Source organism: Schistocerca americana, unplaced genomic scaffold, assembly GCF_021461395.2.
Source record: "Schistocerca americana isolate TAMUIC-IGC-003095 unplaced genomic scaffold, iqSchAmer2.1 HiC_scaffold_49, whole genome shotgun sequence".
NCBI classification, from domain to species: domain Eukaryota; kingdom Metazoa; phylum Arthropoda; class Insecta; order Orthoptera; family Acrididae; genus Schistocerca; species Schistocerca americana.
In genome coordinates, this window is record NW_025726225.1 from 2,597,527 (window position 1) to 2,615,102 (window position 17,576).

At 40.7% G+C, this 17,576-nt stretch overlaps 1 protein-coding gene across 1 annotated transcript in view; it reads right to left on the reverse strand.

Moving 5' to 3' along the window:
- LOC124585256 (nascent polypeptide-associated complex subunit alpha, muscle-specific form-like) overlaps positions 1-16,692 on the reverse strand; it is a 33,820-nt gene extending 17,128 nt beyond the window's left edge. The window contains exons 1-2 of the mRNA XM_047131384.1: positions 16,337-16,692; positions 14,120-14,234 (exon numbers count right to left, since the gene is read on the reverse strand). Of these exons, the coding sequence (XP_046987340.1) occupies positions 14,120-14,234; positions 16,337-16,692 (471 nt within the window). The remainder of the gene's footprint in view (positions 1-14,119; positions 14,235-16,336) is intronic.
- Between the last annotated feature and the right edge of the window lie 884 nt (positions 16,693-17,576).

The window sequence follows — 17,576 nt, forward strand, 5'->3', positions numbered from 1 at the left end:
CGAATAAGGTTTGCTAGTTTAGTGTAATGCCAAGTTCTTGAGTCACTTTACCCACTGTTTACCTGTCAATCAAATGCTTTTCTAAAACCTGTAAATGTTAAAACTATGTCTTAAAATTCGTATGGACTAAAAGTTGAAATTCTGTTCTGAGCCAGATTCGATCTTTCTAAATCCACTTTGATATTCTCCCAAATGGCTGTCAAGTGTTACTTCTACCTTGTTTAGTAATATTGTTAAAAATATAATACAGCCCACTGGCAACAGATACACACCTGTGCAATTATTTAGATAATGCCTATGACTTTTTTGTGCACAGGATGGATAGGAGCCACTTTCCAGTCTTCTGGAATATTTTCAGTTTCCCATATTTCTTCAGACATAATCTGAAGGTTAGTTGTCATTTCTGCTTGACACCAGTTATGGTTGAGATGATTTTATTTCTTCTCCACTGGCTTTGTTGTTTTTCAGGGTTTTTGTTTGTTTGGTTATTTGTTTGTTTGCTGTAGGTGGTAGATCTGCTTCCATGTTTTCCTCAAATATCTGGAAATTCTAGGTAACAATTCAGTTATCTACAGTTCAAAAATTGATCAAAGTACTTTCTTAGTAATTTACATGTGTGGTTATTGCTTAGACCTATTTTACCATTTTTGTCTCTGATGTAAATACATTGGAGCATGATAGCCCTTTTTGAATAAAACCATGACTGTATGTATGAGAGCATTTTTTCTGCTGTAGTACACAGTGATTCTTTTTTATCACTAATTACGATACTCGTGTCATCTGCAAATAGTAGAATTTTGGCTGGGCTGTCTGGAGCCTGTATGTCATTGATATAAACTAGAAATAACAATGGGCCCAGAATGCTGCCCTGAGAAACAACTATTTAAATTTGTTTTGGTTCAGATATGGGTTTAAAATTGTGAAGATTCTTGGATGACCTCAGCTCAACAACTTGTGACCTGTTTTGCAGATAGGATTCAAACCAATTTTTAACGGTACCCCTGATGCATATTGCTTCAAGTTTCCCTAGTAGTATTACATTGTTCACAGTATTGAAGGCTTTGGCTAAATCTAGATTAATTCCAACAACCTGTTTATTTGACTCAAAATTTCTTACTATTTCTGTGCAATATGGCTGTTTCTGTACTGTGCCATGTTGACTGTTATTTATTAGTTTATGTTTTTCTAGATATTTTGTAACCCTGATTTTCATAAATTCCTCAAGTATTTTGGAGAAGTATGGGAGGAGAGATATAGGTTGGTAATTTTCTATTTTATGTCTGTCACCATTTTTGTGTAGAGGTATCACTTTAGAGATTTTATTTTATCCGGAAATATCTCTTCACTAAGGGACAAGTTTGCTATGTGCTCTATAGGTTCGACAACACGTGGAGCAATTTTTTAATTATTGATACAGGTACATCATCCAAACCAGAGGACAATTTGGATTTCAAGCATTTAATGACTTTTAGAACTTAATGCTCGTCTGATGGGATTGCCATCATGCTGGTATTTACCATTGGAGACATCACTGTTAATTGTTGCTTAAAGTAAGGGGAATATTAACAAAATAATTGTTTACATTGTTTGCCATGGCGTTTTTTCTATGGGAATATTTTCATTATTTTTAAGATGGATTTCCTGTTCTTTAGTTTGACCCAAATTTTTTTCTTTTTTTTTACCTCATCATTCTGGACTTGTTACTAGCCTGCCTTATTAATCTATCATTACTTAATAATTTTGCTTTTGATATTACTTTGCGGTAAGTCTGTTTGTATGTTCTCACATACTCAACAAACTGCTGATCATGACATGTTTTTAACTTAAAACTTAGTAATATCATGGTTTCACTTGATGTTTTAATTCCGGATGTACTCCAGGTCCCTTTGGATCCAGATGATCTGTAACTCAAAAGCTTTTTTGGGAAGCACATTTCAAAGTATGCCATAAAAGTGGAAGCAAATGTATTGTAAGCATCTTTTGTGTTTGTTTGTGCCAAGACCTCTGGCCAAACTGCATTTTTAACATTATTTTTGAACTGATTACAATTTTCAGTAGAGAAAAATCGTTTGTACTCCTTTTTATTTTCCCCTCCTTGGGAGTTGCAGTGAGATTAAAGGTTAGTGCATTATGATCTGATAATCCTATATTCACATTTGTAACTGCAACTTCATGTGTGACCACATTTGAGAAGATGTTATTTATTAGGCTTTCACTGGAATCTGTTGTTCTAGTGGGAGCTGATACGTGGGGAAACAAGTTGAAGCTTTTAGTATGTCTAAAAACTTGTATTTTACTGAACTCTGGACCAATAGATTAATATTAAAGTCACCACAAAGAATTATGGCAGAGTTCTCATTTGAGAAAAATGTCTAGCATTTCTTCCAAATTCTTAAGAGAGACTTCAGTATCTCCAGATGGTGATCTGCAAATTGCTGCAACAATTACTTTCTTTTCTATGATTAATGGTTTAGCCTCATATCTTAACTTAAATTTAAGCTTGGGATTTAGATAAATGCATACACCACCACCTTTGACATTTTGCCTATAGTACTGACTGGCAAGTTTATAATATGTGTGACCAAAAGGACTTAAACTATATCTGTACATTGTATAAGGCTCAGTCACAACTTCTGTGCATGTCTATGACAGGTGGGGTGGGCAGCCTATCAAGTTAGGCTGTGGTCTCCTGATCTCACATTTTGTGCTCGCTTACTCAGTTGTGCAGGACTCTGACACTTGTCTCACTCCTCTGTCAACACAGCTTCCCTTTCATGTCGTTTGTCCCCTAACACTGCAGTCAGGTGTCATGTGGTGTAATTATTTAATACAATGATGTATTATATTCTGTACCTTATCTTCTATACTTCTTCTCAAACTCTGTTATAATTACTTTAAAATTCAAAATTGATGCCTTTGACGCATCACATTTATATAAATAACTTACTATGTCACTTTTGACTTAACAAATTATTTATTCCCTTCATCATCACACTCATGAACTACACTAAAAGATCACCTTCATTCAGTATAAAAGAGACACTCGCAATAATTTTGAAGGTTCCTCTTCTGTGTCTCACAACATACATCAGTTGTTGAAATAACTCCTTCGGCAGCCTATTGCTTTACAGGACAGTGTGGTGACCCCACAGAATACTTATTTTAACACATGTAGTTTGGCACCCAAAGCTGCTGCGATAGCTGTACAGTGCTGAAGGTGCATATTGTCCCCTGATGTAAGTCACCACACACAAAATAGAAATAACACTAATGAACAATATCTGTACGTTTATGTTTGACATGTTGTTTTCTATTGCTCTTTTCATAATGTGTACACAAAACTTCTTTCAAAATGGCATTCATTGATAAGAAGTCATTGATATGTGCATCTCTCCTCTGGAGTGGTACATACAAGCACAGTCTGTGAACATGGTGCCCAGTGAACACAGTCCAAAGTTTTTTAAATTTTTTTTCCTATATGCCATGAATGTGGATTTCTTTTTGTAACTATGGCTTCTGAGATTGGTTATAGCCTCAGTACATCATTGTCCATGATAAAATACGCAAATTTACCCTCAATCGCAGCCATAATTTAAGAGCATGTCACTAAAGTGAACATAAAGTACTTGAAAGATGTTTTCTCTCTGTGTGTACAATAGTATCCAGTGCAGAACAACAGCGGCTACGGTCACCAGAGGCTGGACCCAGTACTGCAGGTGCAGCGAAGTCACCTGGTGAGTAAGAGTAAGAGCCCACTGTGGCAGGCTTACATTCCTGCTCTGTACACTAGAGAATCAAATGTATCTGGACACCTATTAGTGGACATTAAGATTTTGTGTTCTCCTTTGAGGACTTGAACTCTTCTGGGGACACTTTGACATTTCGAAATCTCTGTGGGTGGATGCCATCCCATTCTTCCTAGATAGCTGATACCAGACAAGGTAGAAATATTGGACACAGGGTATGGAGTGAAAATGCCATTTATAACTAATCCCTAAGACGATCCATTGCTTTCAGGTTGGAACATCGGCAGGCAAGCCTTCTTCAGGAATGCCACTGGTTATAAGCCTTTGCCTAACAATGCTGATCCATGAGAGGTACAAGTGTTGATTTGATCAAATCGGTCGTTGTCTGTGAATTGTTCCTCTGCTGTGTATTGTACACAATACTGTCAAATATGTACTTACCCTTCTGCATTTATCATATCCTGAAGTACAATAAGGGGAGAACAAGTTAAAGAGGAGAAATTGCATATTGTTACACTGCCTGCTCTGCACTGCATTGTTGGCAGTAGAGTTAATGGCGGATAATGTTCACTGAGTAGTCACTCTATTCAAATTCTTCCGTCAGATACCCACGGAGTATAGCACTGTTTGTCACTCCAAATCTCGTTTCCACTCATCCACTCAACAGCAGTCATGGGTTTTTATGCTACAGTCAGTGTGACTTTATGTTGAACAGAAATGTTGTTTCCAGAAGCTGCTCAGCCACTGTAACCAGTTTTTCTAACTCCCTGTACACAGCCATTTCCTTAGCGGGCTCCTAGCTGCACTTCAAAACTGAAGAGTGACTGCAGCAGCTAACTGCAAGCTGGTTTTTACTATTTCCTACCACAATGATAGAAGCACTTGTCCATCAGCATACTGTGTGTGCCTGGACTTCACGTAGCATTGGTTGTTCCTTCACATTTTCACTTAACTGTCACATCGCTGACAGCTGACTTGGGCAAGTTTGGAAGGGCTGAAATTCATCCCTGTGTTAATTATTCAGGTGTAATGCAAAGAAAAGTCCATGTTCAGTGTACTCAGATCCCTGACTGATGAATTCTGCTTACAAAACAGTATTACCTGCCACTTCTTATAATATACATGATGGCAGTATCTGTTCCCGTAAGAACAATTACCCTAGATGACCATGCAGCTTTGCTAGAAATGAAATGATAATTAAATGGACACCCTAGCTGAAAACAGGCGGTCATGTACTTCATTGGGGACATGTTGAAAATGTGTGTCCCGACCTGGACTCATTCCCGGGATCGTCTGTTTACATGGCAGACGCTCTATCCATCTGAGCCACCGCGGGCACGGAGGATAGTGCGTCTGCAGGGACTTATCCCTTGCACACTCCCCGTGAGATCCACATTCCCAACATATCCACACCACTACATTCGTAGTGTGCCTAACAGATGTTTGCTGATCATACTCATTACTTGTGGCAGATTAATCTACCAAGTCCCGTTCGAGTTTGGGCATATCGTGTGCGTTCGCACAAGAAGGTCAATGTCCGGGAAGCCGTATTTTAACTATATATGATGGTAGTATCTGTTCTTGAAAGAACAATTACCTTGGATGACCATGCAGCTTTGCTAGAAATGAAATGGTAATTAAATGGATCGAGCGTCTGCCATGTAAGCAGAAGATCCCGGGTTCGAGTCCCGGTCGGGCCACACATTTTCAACATTTCCCCAACGAAGTACATCACCGCCTGTTCGCAGCTAGGGTGTCCATTTAATTATCATTTCACTTCCTATAATAGTAGATCCACCTCTCATTGAATTAAAATGCTCAGTTGCACGTTACATAAGGGTGCCCAGGTATTTTGATTGGATAGTGGGTTTATAGTTCTTATCTATGTGATTTCTGCAACCCCTTAGTCAGTCCACCATTCACAATTGAATTAGAATCCAGAAATCACAATATATTTTAATATATTTATGTTTTTGAATATTGAGGACTTTGATTTGGGGCGAGTATTTACTGACTTACAGAAATACAAAGTTTACCTATATAGCTGTGGAAACGTGTGTGCTGAGAATTACAGGGAGGGAAAAGGAAACAGAAAAATGGACAGGGAACAGGCAGGAGTAGGAGACGTAGTGGGGAGGTAGTGGGGATGAGTGATAAATGTAGTGATGGAGTGAGTGACAGATAGGATAAGACAATTACATGCTCCTATCCTAGGGAGGTGAGTGGGGGGAACATTGAGGTGACAGTCTGGTGAGAGGCATTGAGTGGATATCAGGCTACATGGACTACAAGCTGCAATGCCTGTAGCTTGAGACCAGAATACCAGGAGAAGCCAGGGAAGAGGCTTAATCAAACAGTGGTACTCCAATGAATGAATGAATGAATGATGTGAGTAGAAGAAACAGAGGATGATTTGTATTTCAAAACTGAACCTTTTTGTACAACCTATTAGGGTAGTAACTTAAATGGAAATATTTGGGTGTGAATCTAGTTTATAAATGGTCATAGCTGATGCGTTCAGTACTACCATAAGTTATTTGATACTAACATTTTCAGGGGCTCCCTTAACCTTTCTGTGGTCAATCAGACATAAAGGTCCTGCCAAAATGTTTGTTTCAGAATCTGCATAACCATAGGAATGTCCCATTTCATTGTGTACTGTGATCTGTTGTTCAGTTTATGTACAATTAGAACCCAGAAGCTGACAGGTGATGCTAGAATGTGTTTTTTTCTTTGTTGGTACAGAAGTGAGTACAGTATGTTTTGTAGAAGGAGCTTCCTATCTTTGGCTTAATTGTGGATGGCAAAGACAGTGTAGATATTATTTATCTTTGTTACATTATTTGCTAGGTATATACTATTTGACATGTATTTTCACTGATAACCCATTCTTGAAGAAAACTGATGTCTGTGTCTTGTAACTAAAATTAATGCATGTCTTTATTAATGAAAATCATATCAAAATCGTGACTGTAGTTGGAAATCTACCACCACAAATGTACAGATACTGTTCTCTTGATGTACTGTTTTTCTTCTTTCTCATGAGATAGTGTACTGGAGACATTTGTTTTCTTTTCCTTATTTTGTCTTGAATGTCTCAATAGTTTCTTGGAATTAATTGTTTACAATTATTTATGGAGCTGTCTTTTGAATTACGGGGAGGGTGGTTATGAAGAATACAGTCAGCAGAAATAAGGTTTCTATGATCTACTTTATAACATATGAAAGCTGATCACCTCTGAAATGAAGGTGCTGGGAGTGTATAGTAGAGTGAAAACAACTGAAGCATGTGGGATGAATGTGTCAATGCTTTTGGAGAGAATGGCTGATAATACAGTATCACTTCCTCTTCACTAGATTTGTCTCTGGTGCCAGTACCTTTGTTCATAAAATATTTCCCATCAAGACTTTCACTACAGTTTGATCCCAGACCAATCTGTTCATCTTTCTGCCTCACCTCTCTACAGGGAGTCCAGCAGGGAGCTGCCTTGCCCCATCTGCCACCCACACTCGTGGTCATATGTCCCACCTAATGTGGATGATCCATGCACAAGGAGAGAGATGTGCTCAGGTAGCCATGAACATTAGAACTTCATTGCAACACAGAAGGCACATGATAATGTTGGGCAAGTGAAACAGCTTCCTAGTGCAAGCAACATAAAAATACTCCTGATATGCTGTAAGGTTGTCACTAATATGAGCTAAGCTGAGCACTGCAAGCTGCACTGATGATGTCCTAGATTCCAATGTTGCTGTGCTCAGAGGAAAAGTCTTGACTTTAACAGCAGCCAAAAGTATGAACTGTCATCCCCATGGAGGAGATGGCAGTGTCAACCATGAGGCACACACCTGGAAGAAAAATACAGAAATTGGGCCAAGACATCAGTAAGGAGGTATGATGATGTGGAATGGTGCAGGCAGAAAGACACCAGGATGAAAGAAAGAAGTGCCACAAGGCATTTGAACACGGAGCAAAACCATTCAAACACTATGCAGAAGCACTTGAACACAGAGATGAAGGCTACCTAATGGATGACAAGACACTGGTAAAAAGCTTCCAGAGACAAAAAAGGAATTATAAAAGCACTAGAAGAGAGATGTTCCTGAGTGGACAAGAGGAAGAGTGTTTCATTGTGGCACAGATGGTACATGCCAACATGAAGCAAATGAAACAACTTTCTGATGAAGGCAAGGAAGAGAATGCCCTGATGCATGAAAAGATTGCCACTAATATGAAAACTATTCTTGAAGCTTCCAGTTGAGCACTCTGTCTGTAACAACTGACAAACACTGCTGTAGGTAGCACTGGCAATGCCAATATTGTGGGCCGCATTCTTATTAATATAGTCATGCATTCCAAAGTAGATAGTTGATGTCGAGTCTGGAACTTGGGTTGGCTAGTGAGCCACTGCACATTCCCCTACAAAGGCTATGTAGTGGAGAAATACTGTTAAGTTGTCCAGTGTCGCATGGCTCCAGGGTGGAAACCGTGCAGTGGCTGTCATTGGCAAGATCCGCTGCACTGAGGGTGAGTTTCAGTTTCAAGCCTGTTCAGATGCCAGCAACTGACATACCTCTGTTCTGTGGCATAAGGCAGAATTGTAAAACACCAGCCAGATGCTACTCCACCCACTTCCACCTCATTCCTATTATGTCTCCTAATCCATCCTGTTCCCATACGCATCAGATTTTCTTTCTGTCTCACCTCTACAAAAAATCCACCTGAGAAATAATCTGCCTCACCTGCCACTCATTCTCCTCACTACTTGTACCCATCTGTAAGTAAAGAAAGGAGTGTTACATTGAATGTGTTTGATGTGGCATTATTACTGCACAAACAGCAAAAATGTGGTAAGTGATAAACATTTTTGCTATTACTTTCTGTGGGGTATCTGTGAGAGAAATTCATGATAATTTAAAATTATGGTGAAGTTTTCTGCAAAACACTAAGTGCTCTCATTGCCAAATACTGGATGAATATAATGTCGGTACATGAATGCAAGTAGTGAAGGTGCATAAACAAGCTTACACACAGTTCCTAAATGTTAAACGTGACACTGTGTTAACTGTGTAACATAAGATTGTATGTTTTATTAAGCAGATTTTAAAATTTGATCAATAATTATGTGAAATGATGACAATAAACATTTATTTGTCCCTGCCAGTCTTCAGATAGCAAGCGTGCAACCGGAATAAAGTTCTGGCTTTCTGGAACTCGGTAATATTGATGGTTGTTTATAATTGAGTAGATTAGATGCTCAATTATACACTGATCCGTACTTTTTCTAAAAGATAGAAACAATTGATTCTGTTCTTTATCAGGTCATGTTGAAACACACTTAGTTTATCACTAGTTTGTTTTACTTGTGCAGATAAAGTATTTTTTATATTAACACGCAAATTCTTTTTTTGTCAATCAGGCCCTGCTGAGGAGGAAGGCACGCACCCCATCGCTCAGGTGAGTGAAAGTAGTGGATGCACGTATGAGACTGGCAGAGCAAGTGTGATTTTCACCAGTAGCATATAAAGTTTGGTTCTGTGGCATGTAATGAACCCCACACTGCTTCCTGTCCTCCTCCCAGGGTGAGGACATATTTCATCAGCTCAGGGCTTTGAACCGTTAAAATACTTCCTCCTATTCTGAGCTACTCTGCACACTACCAACTTGCTTAATCAAATAAACTCCTTTATTAATATCCTATTCATCTCCATTTCAGTCTCATTGCATCTCCCATGGCAGTCTGTTTCCTGACATCACAAACTTTGCAACTTCTTTAGCACTGTTAACTGAAATGCTATCTCAAGTCTAAATTACCTGCTAAATGAACCAAAAAATATCTGAAAGACCACTCATATACTGGCTCTTAATTTAAAACAAGTAACTCTCTTTAATTATTAATGTCAAGTCATGTGTCATTGGTTAGTGTACAGAATCTTACTGACAGCTCGACTTCATCTTCGTTCTCCTGATGTAATGGCAGTTGTCATGATGCTGACAGTTCTAGGGGGAAGGCACATTGCTGAACAAGAATGAGACAGCAAGGAATAAACCCATGGACTGGTTGTTTGTGTTGCCATCATCATTTGTGAAAGTGGCATGGCTGGACCATGTAAAATTTGGGGATTCGTGTGGATGCTGATAACCACGCCATTGAGTGCCCCCTAACCAGGTATCATCATCATCATGATAGAATAAAACACTGAAATCATCATGAACTGTGAAGAACGATAAACTAATTATCGTTATCCCACCCTGCAGATATGCTGCATCAATTTCCACTAGATTTTGTGTGTTGTGGTTGGCAGGTGTTACTAGAGGAGGCCAAAATGCATGCGTTTTAACTCACGCAGGCTGGCGTGAGGTCTGGAACAGGACAAGGAAATTAGAATTTAGAAAAACTGACTTAGCTGGTGGAATACTTAACTTTAATCCATTAATGATGAACGTCTGTCTTGATGGTACATGATTCACAATATCAATAGTAACTGATATGGGCCCCTTGCTAGGTTGTAGCAAATGAGGTAGCTGAAGGCTATGCTAAACTATCGTCTCGGCAAATGAGAGCGTATTTTGTCAGTGAACCATCACTACAAAGACGGTTGTACAGCTGGGGCGAGTGCTAGGAAGTCTCTCTAGACCTGCCGTGTGGTGGCGCTCGGTCTGCAATCACTGATAGTGGCGACACGCGGGTCCGACGTATACTACCGGACCGCGGCCGATTTAAAGGCTACCACCTAGCAAGTGTGGTGTCTGGCGGTGACACCACATTATGCACAACAGAGAAGGGTATAAAAGTTTAAAGCCATCATTTGAATTAAAAAAAAATAATAATCACTCTGTGGTGGTGACCATTGTTCATCGGTACTGTAGACATTGTGAGATGTACACCTTTACCAAAGCGATGTGTTACACCATAGTTGATACTCATTAAACATGACAATAAATATTCCTTAAAATTGACACTTATCACTTACTGTTGTCTAAAATGCTTACTGATTGCAGTTGGGAACTGAGATTTCTCCATTTTTGAGCAAATATCACAAACACAAATGACAGGTACTCGCAATTGCAAACACATTTCAAAGTACCTTTCTAGAATGATATCAGACTCATTCTCCTTCATACATTCATGGCCTATCCAACTTCCTAAACTCTTCTGAAAATACTTTCCTGCTTGTGAAATAACTACCAAGTAAACTACTTTGAGAGGTATACTTGTCATAGTGTTTGTTATGTTTGACAAGTGTTGATTAGTAATTCAATAAAACTACCTTAGTGTACTTAAGCACGTGCATCACAAATTGTGCAGTGTGATTTCAAAGTAACTGTTTAGTTACTTTTGTTATTAGGGATTTGCTTTCAGTAACATTAATATAGGTCTCTGGTATATTAAACAGAATTGAATGATCATTCTTGTGATCTTTCAGATCTTGCATTGACTTACTTGCCAGCTCCCATGACCATGGCAAACAGTCCTTTATCCAGTAAGTGGTTTCTTTTTCATACATCTTGTTGTTTAGGACCAATATGTGGCACAAATCATAAAGGTCAGGAATGTGTCAGATAAAATAAAATGTTTAAGAAACCAAAAAAGAGGAGCCATAAGTTTATGTAAATGCAGTCAAGAATGTAACACAGGAATGGCCGCTGAGGTGCCACCTCTCCATCTCTTTCCTCCTCCTCCTTCTTCCTAATCATGACATTATTCCAATGGAATATTAGTGGCCTTCAATCCAAAAAGATGACTTGCAGCTGCTCTTGGAATCGCAGCCTCTGCTAGTTCTCTGCCTGCAGGAAACAAAATTGCATCCTCCTGACTGATTTGAGCTTTTGTATTTCTTCCCAGTCTGCTTTGACTCCCTCTCTCCAAAGATGGCATTCCATATCGTAGGAGGAGAGAGGGGAGTCATGCTGCTCATATGGAAGGACGTTCAAAGTCAACATTTCTCCCTGACTACCCAGCTTGAAGCTATTCCTGTCCGTGTTTTACATTCCTCTCCTGAACTTTTCCATATGTACTGTTTACATCCCTCAGTCATTCCGTGTCATGGACACTCTTCATCCAGCTTACTGGCCAACTCCCTCACCCCTTTCTGCTGCTCGTTGACTGTAATGCACACCATTCTCTTTGGAAATCTCCCAGAACCTGACAGAGAGGTGCCCTCTAGGCTGAACTTCTGTCACCTTAACCTAATTTGCCTTATCGTGGGAGTACCCATCTTCCTTTTAACTACATGCACTCCTACCCATATCTGGAAATCTCCTGCACTGCCCAATTTGCCCATCATCTCATCACTGTCTCTAGTACGTACTCGAGCAACCATTTACCATTTGCTATCCATTTTCTGACTCCTACCCCACATATATGCACACCCAAATGGCAACTTTCTAGGGATGACTAGAGATTTACTGTTCCCTGGCACCCTTTGAGTAACATAATTTCTCCAGTTGTGATGGCCAGGTAGAGTATCTTACAAATGCCATCATTACCACCACACAATATTCCATTCTCGCCCTTCATCTTTACTGTGCCATGTCCCAGTGCCTTGATTGACTGAGCTGTGTTGTGACTCAACTCACATGCAGAGGTGTGTTCTCCATGTTTTTAACCATCATTCTATGATGGCAAACTGCATTCATTATGAACAGTTGCATGCACAGTGTCGTTGCACCCTTCAGGATAGCAAAAATCTAGCTAGATTTCCTTAACTAGTTCTTCTAACAGTTCCACTACCTCATCTGTTGTATGGGCCCTGCAGGACCAAGATCCATTGGGCTGCTATTCTGCGGAGATTTCAAGCTCCACCCACTATCATTCTGCCTTCCTCCACCAGAAACAAGTGGAGGAGGCTTGGGTAGTACCCTTATTTTGACAGATTAGCGAGTGCTACAAGCTGCCTTTAGTATGAGGGGGCGAGAACTTGCTCTCACTTCCTATCGATCCTCCAACACAGTGCTGGACGATGTTTGCATTCAGATGTTCCTAAACCTTTCTTTTGTGGGCAAGCACTTGCTCTTTCTTATGTACAACTGCATCTGGGCAGAGGGCGCCGTTTGCCAGATGCCAGCATAAAGACACTGTCATTCCCATACCCATACCCAAGCCCAGTACGGAAAAATACCTTCCTTCTAGTTACTGCCCCATTTCTCCCACAAGCTGTGTTTGCAAACTGATGAAACATGTAATTCATGCCTGGCTGGTATAGTGACTAGAGTGTGGCAATTCACTGACCACTGTACTGTGCGGATTTTGATCAGGCCGTCCTGCAGCTGACCATCTCATCACTTTGTCAACGTGTGTCGCGATTGGTTTTCTGTGGATATATCAGACACTGCCAGTGTTTTTAAATTTGCAGAATGCCTGAAACACCTTCTGAAGGATGGGTATTCTTGATCTCTCTACATGTGGCACTTCTGAGGCCACATGCCCCATGTCCTTCAGGTATTTTTAAAGTATTGATTTTTCAAGGAATGTTGGTACTGCCTTGTCAGACACCTTTACCAGGAAGTTGGTGTGCCTCAGGGTACTGTTTTGAGTGTGACCCTCTTTGCTATTGCCTTTAACCTTATTATGTCCTGTCTCCTGCAGGTCATCTCCAGCAATCTACTGTTGCTCACTTCTACCCTGTTACCCTCCCACACCTTGTCCCAGCCTCCTCCTTACCCCCACGTGATTGCCTGTTTAATCATGTGCAACTGCTCGCAGCCTGGCTTCAGCTGCCAGAGAGTGTGATCACGTGTGTGAGAGTTGCATTTGCATGAGTATGTGAGTGTATGTTATCTATATATAACAGAGGCCTTGTTCACTGAGAGCTCACTTTCTTAGTTTTTTTTCTTTTTTTTTTTTTGTCGTGCCTGTGTGCTTTCCATGGTATTGTTAAATTCATTTCTGAAGAATTGTGATGGCTCGAGGCATTGAGGTGCTGAGGTAGGGGTCAGTGTACACTCATCAGCAAACAAACAATTGTGCCATATTAGACAAAAGCCTGGAAAGATCAGACCATTTGGCAATAGTGCCATAAAAACCAGACCAGGGATTGATCTCGGGGAGATGAGTGTCATTGGTGTGGTAAATGTGAGGTGTCTGATACTAACTCAGTATTCATGCTAGTGATCGCTTACTTAACTGCATAGGTTATGGACCTGACTCTCGGAAGGTTCAAATCACTGACATAAGCACACTCTTAGCCTTAGTATATTTATTGGCATTCAGATTCTAAGTGCTCACTGTCTACCATTCAAGCAACTAAGAATGGAAGACCAGTTTTACCAACAAGTTTTTTGTTTTCCACTGCCACTCATATTCTTCATTTTGCAGCTTGAAAATATATCTCTGCATGATTTAGAATGAAGGTTATGGCCTCAAAATTACCTGCTCTTCCCAAATCCATTCTCCATGGTGAAATGATAGAAGCATTGCACGGTAACTTGAAGGTGCAGAGTTCAAAGCTACACATTTCCATTTTTTAATTGTTTTTGCAAATTCACTAGAAAGAGAGACAGATTTTTTTGACATTTATGCAAATAATGGAATTGTGTGTCTGAGTAATGAAATAGCTGCTCTTGTTGTGTATGGGCTTCACTCTGTTTCAGATACATTTATTAAACTACCTGTAGCTAAAGTCATGAAAGTTATAATGTTTTATGATAGAGAAAATAACCAACAACAAAAGCAACATTTGAAGAGCTCTTCTTAAAAGACAGAATGAAACATGATACCTTTAACAGTTCATGATAAGAAATATTACACACTACTACAACCACACTTAATACTTACCATCCTTAAATGTTTAAAGCAGTGGTTAAAATTTCCCAGAGTACTTTGACAAAGTGTGAACAAATAATGATGTACTTTTGCACCTACATACAGCCATTAAAGCTCTAATGAATGGGCAGGCAGCATTATCAAATTAGTTATCAACATTACTGGGTCAGCTACTTGTCAGAGAATATTAACTATAATCTATTAGATCTATTATGAACTACCAGAAAAAAGAATGCCAACAATTAAGCTTCCAGATGCATTTGAACTTGGATGCTGGCATCTTAAGTACTCACTTATGTGCCTTTACTGATGTAGATGTAGAATGGGTGCCAAGTTTGATATAATTATTTGAACACAAACCAGACCTCATGGCAAAGAATAGAAACAGTAAAACTAATGATTCACAGTATCATCCAGTTGCAGGCCTAGGTAAGCAAAGTGTTGCAACAAAACATTTGATCATATTCCATCAGATCTCATCTGTCACATGTGCCAAACTATAACTTCACTTTCCATTACAGTGCTTGTGTATAGTCCAGCACAATATCAACATTGTGAAGTGCGCTTCCACAAACATTTCTACAGCAAAAAGAGATCAAATTTCTTCACGGGGTTTACAATACTATTCAGGTTTTCATCACACAATGTTATTCTTGTATGGGAGTCCTAGTGTACTGCATATCGTGCTTGAAAACGGGAACAGGGAGAAGGGGAAGATAAGGAAGATGATGGCGAGGTGAGTTGCAGTCTTGTGTTAGACTATCATAGCAACAATAGTTGCGGGCACAGATCAGTGGAAGATGTCATGGAAGGCCTTAGAACATCACTGAGACCCTAATTACAAGCAAGTAACAGACATAAGAAATAAATGAATACACCTTTGGTTGTCGTTACTCATGCCCTGGCTCCAACTCAAACCATTAATGTTTGCTTGACTGTGATATTCCTCTGGTGCTGCTTGTGAGTGGATGACTGTAACTGAGGTATTGTCAGAGGTGTTAGTCATCAGAAATGGCATATTAGTCCAATGCTGATTTCTCTCTTGTCATGCTGATAAATGGCAAAAATGTAAAGGAAATTTTGTTCAAATATGTGGCCTGTCCTCAGTGTAAGCTGTGCAAGGTTAAGCAAACGTCTGCAGTATGCAGATGATTTGGCTTTCCATCCATGCTTGTCACATATCTGGCAGTCGTGAATTTCTATGTATCCTGTGTTGACATGACAAATATTAAGGGGTAGTAACGTGCATTTTTAAAGCTATACAAATTCACCCCAAGGGTGACTATGGGAGTGGAAGTTGCCTGAGTATTGGGAACTTTGGATAAAATATCAACCTGTGTGATTGATGAATCTTTGGAATGTCAGAAGTCTACCCCTACTGTAAACAGAATTTTAAAGAATTTTGTTGAAGGAGGCACTATCAGCAGAATGCCTGGCTCAAGATACTGAGCACACAGCTGGATAACACATAGCTTGCCTGTAAGAGCCAACTAATCCCTCCCCTAGATACGAAGCAGTTGTAGTGAGTGACCAACTTCCCAGTTCCAATGATGCTGTTAGTTGAGGGCCAAGGAAAGCTGTACTGCACGCACTATGGTCCACTATAAAACAGGAACTCAGTGAGGAAATGTTACACTGGCTGGCAGCCACAGAGCTACATCTGAATGCAATGTGAAAAAATGTATTTTTTCACAGATAAGTTGTCTTACCAAGACCAAACAGTAGTTTAGCAGCCGTGAGGGTCCAGACATAATGGCAAATAAGTGGTGACAACAGGTAGTACTAGCCGATTGTCAGTTTCCCGGGGGCGTCGGTTTCCCCCGCCGGGGGCGTCGGTTTCCCCCGCCGGGGGCGTCGGTTTCCCCCGCCGGGGGCGTCGGTTTCCCCCGCCGGGGGCGTCGGTTTCCCCCGCCGGGGGCGTCGGTTTCCCCCGCCGGGGGCGTCGGTTTCCCCCGCCGGGGGCGTCGGTTTCCCCCGCCGGGGGCGTCGGTTTCCCCCGCCGGGGGCGTCGGTTTCCCCCGCCGGGGGCGTCGGTTTCCCCCGCCGGGGGCGTCGGTTTCCCCCGCCGGGGGCGTCGGTTTCCCCCGCCGGGGGCGTCGGTTTCCCCCGCCGGGGGCGTCGGTTTCCCCCGCCGGGGGCGTCGGTTTCCCCCGCCTCAGTAGCAGTCCGTATGCCCACATTTTTAAGAAAGTGGTGCTGCATTTAGTGTGAATGCTATATTGTGGAGGGGAATTCATGCTACAGGAGTAATATTCACTTGTGTATAGGTCTGCTCATTCAACTGCAGCTGTCCAAGATAGACATTAATGTAATGGACTGGCTGTGAGAGACTGCTCACTTGAACACAATGGAAATTATGTGTGTGTAAGTAGCACGAACACACAGAGAACTGGCTGTGAAACACACCATTTATAGCTGATGCTCTTTTGGACTGGTTTTTTTGAAGCCTCGGTGGGGTTGTTTCTTCTGACAAATGGGTCCAATGCCTCACAGATTCAGTGCCAGGGTGCATGACTGAAGTCGGAAATAGAGGCATTCTGGATAAAATGTTATGGACTGAGAACATTTTACATTCTTTCCTTGTTCTTCTGTGCAGTGTTCTGCCAGTGAGAGCCAGCACAAAATCTCTTGGTGACGGAAAAATATCAAAGATGAGAGAAGGAAATTTGAGCTAGTTCTAGTTGGCATTATCCTTGTACCTGAAATAAATTTATTTTAATTTAATATTTTGAGTATTACATTCTCTTTACTTGCTCTCTGCCTACATACATGAAATGAATAAACCAAGAGTGCCCCTATTTAGGGCTATTTTTTGTTATGTCAAATTCATTTCTCTCCCACTCTATTGCCACCCATCAGCCTCGGCCAAAAATGTGCAAAATACATCTCTCTCTCTCTCTCTCTCTCTCTCTCTCTCTCTCTCTCTCTCTCTCTCTCTCTCTCTCTCTCTCTCACACACACACACACACACACACACACACACACACACACACACACACACACACACACACACACACAGGCAAATTACAAATTGGGAAGTCTCTCATGACCAAATAAGAAAACA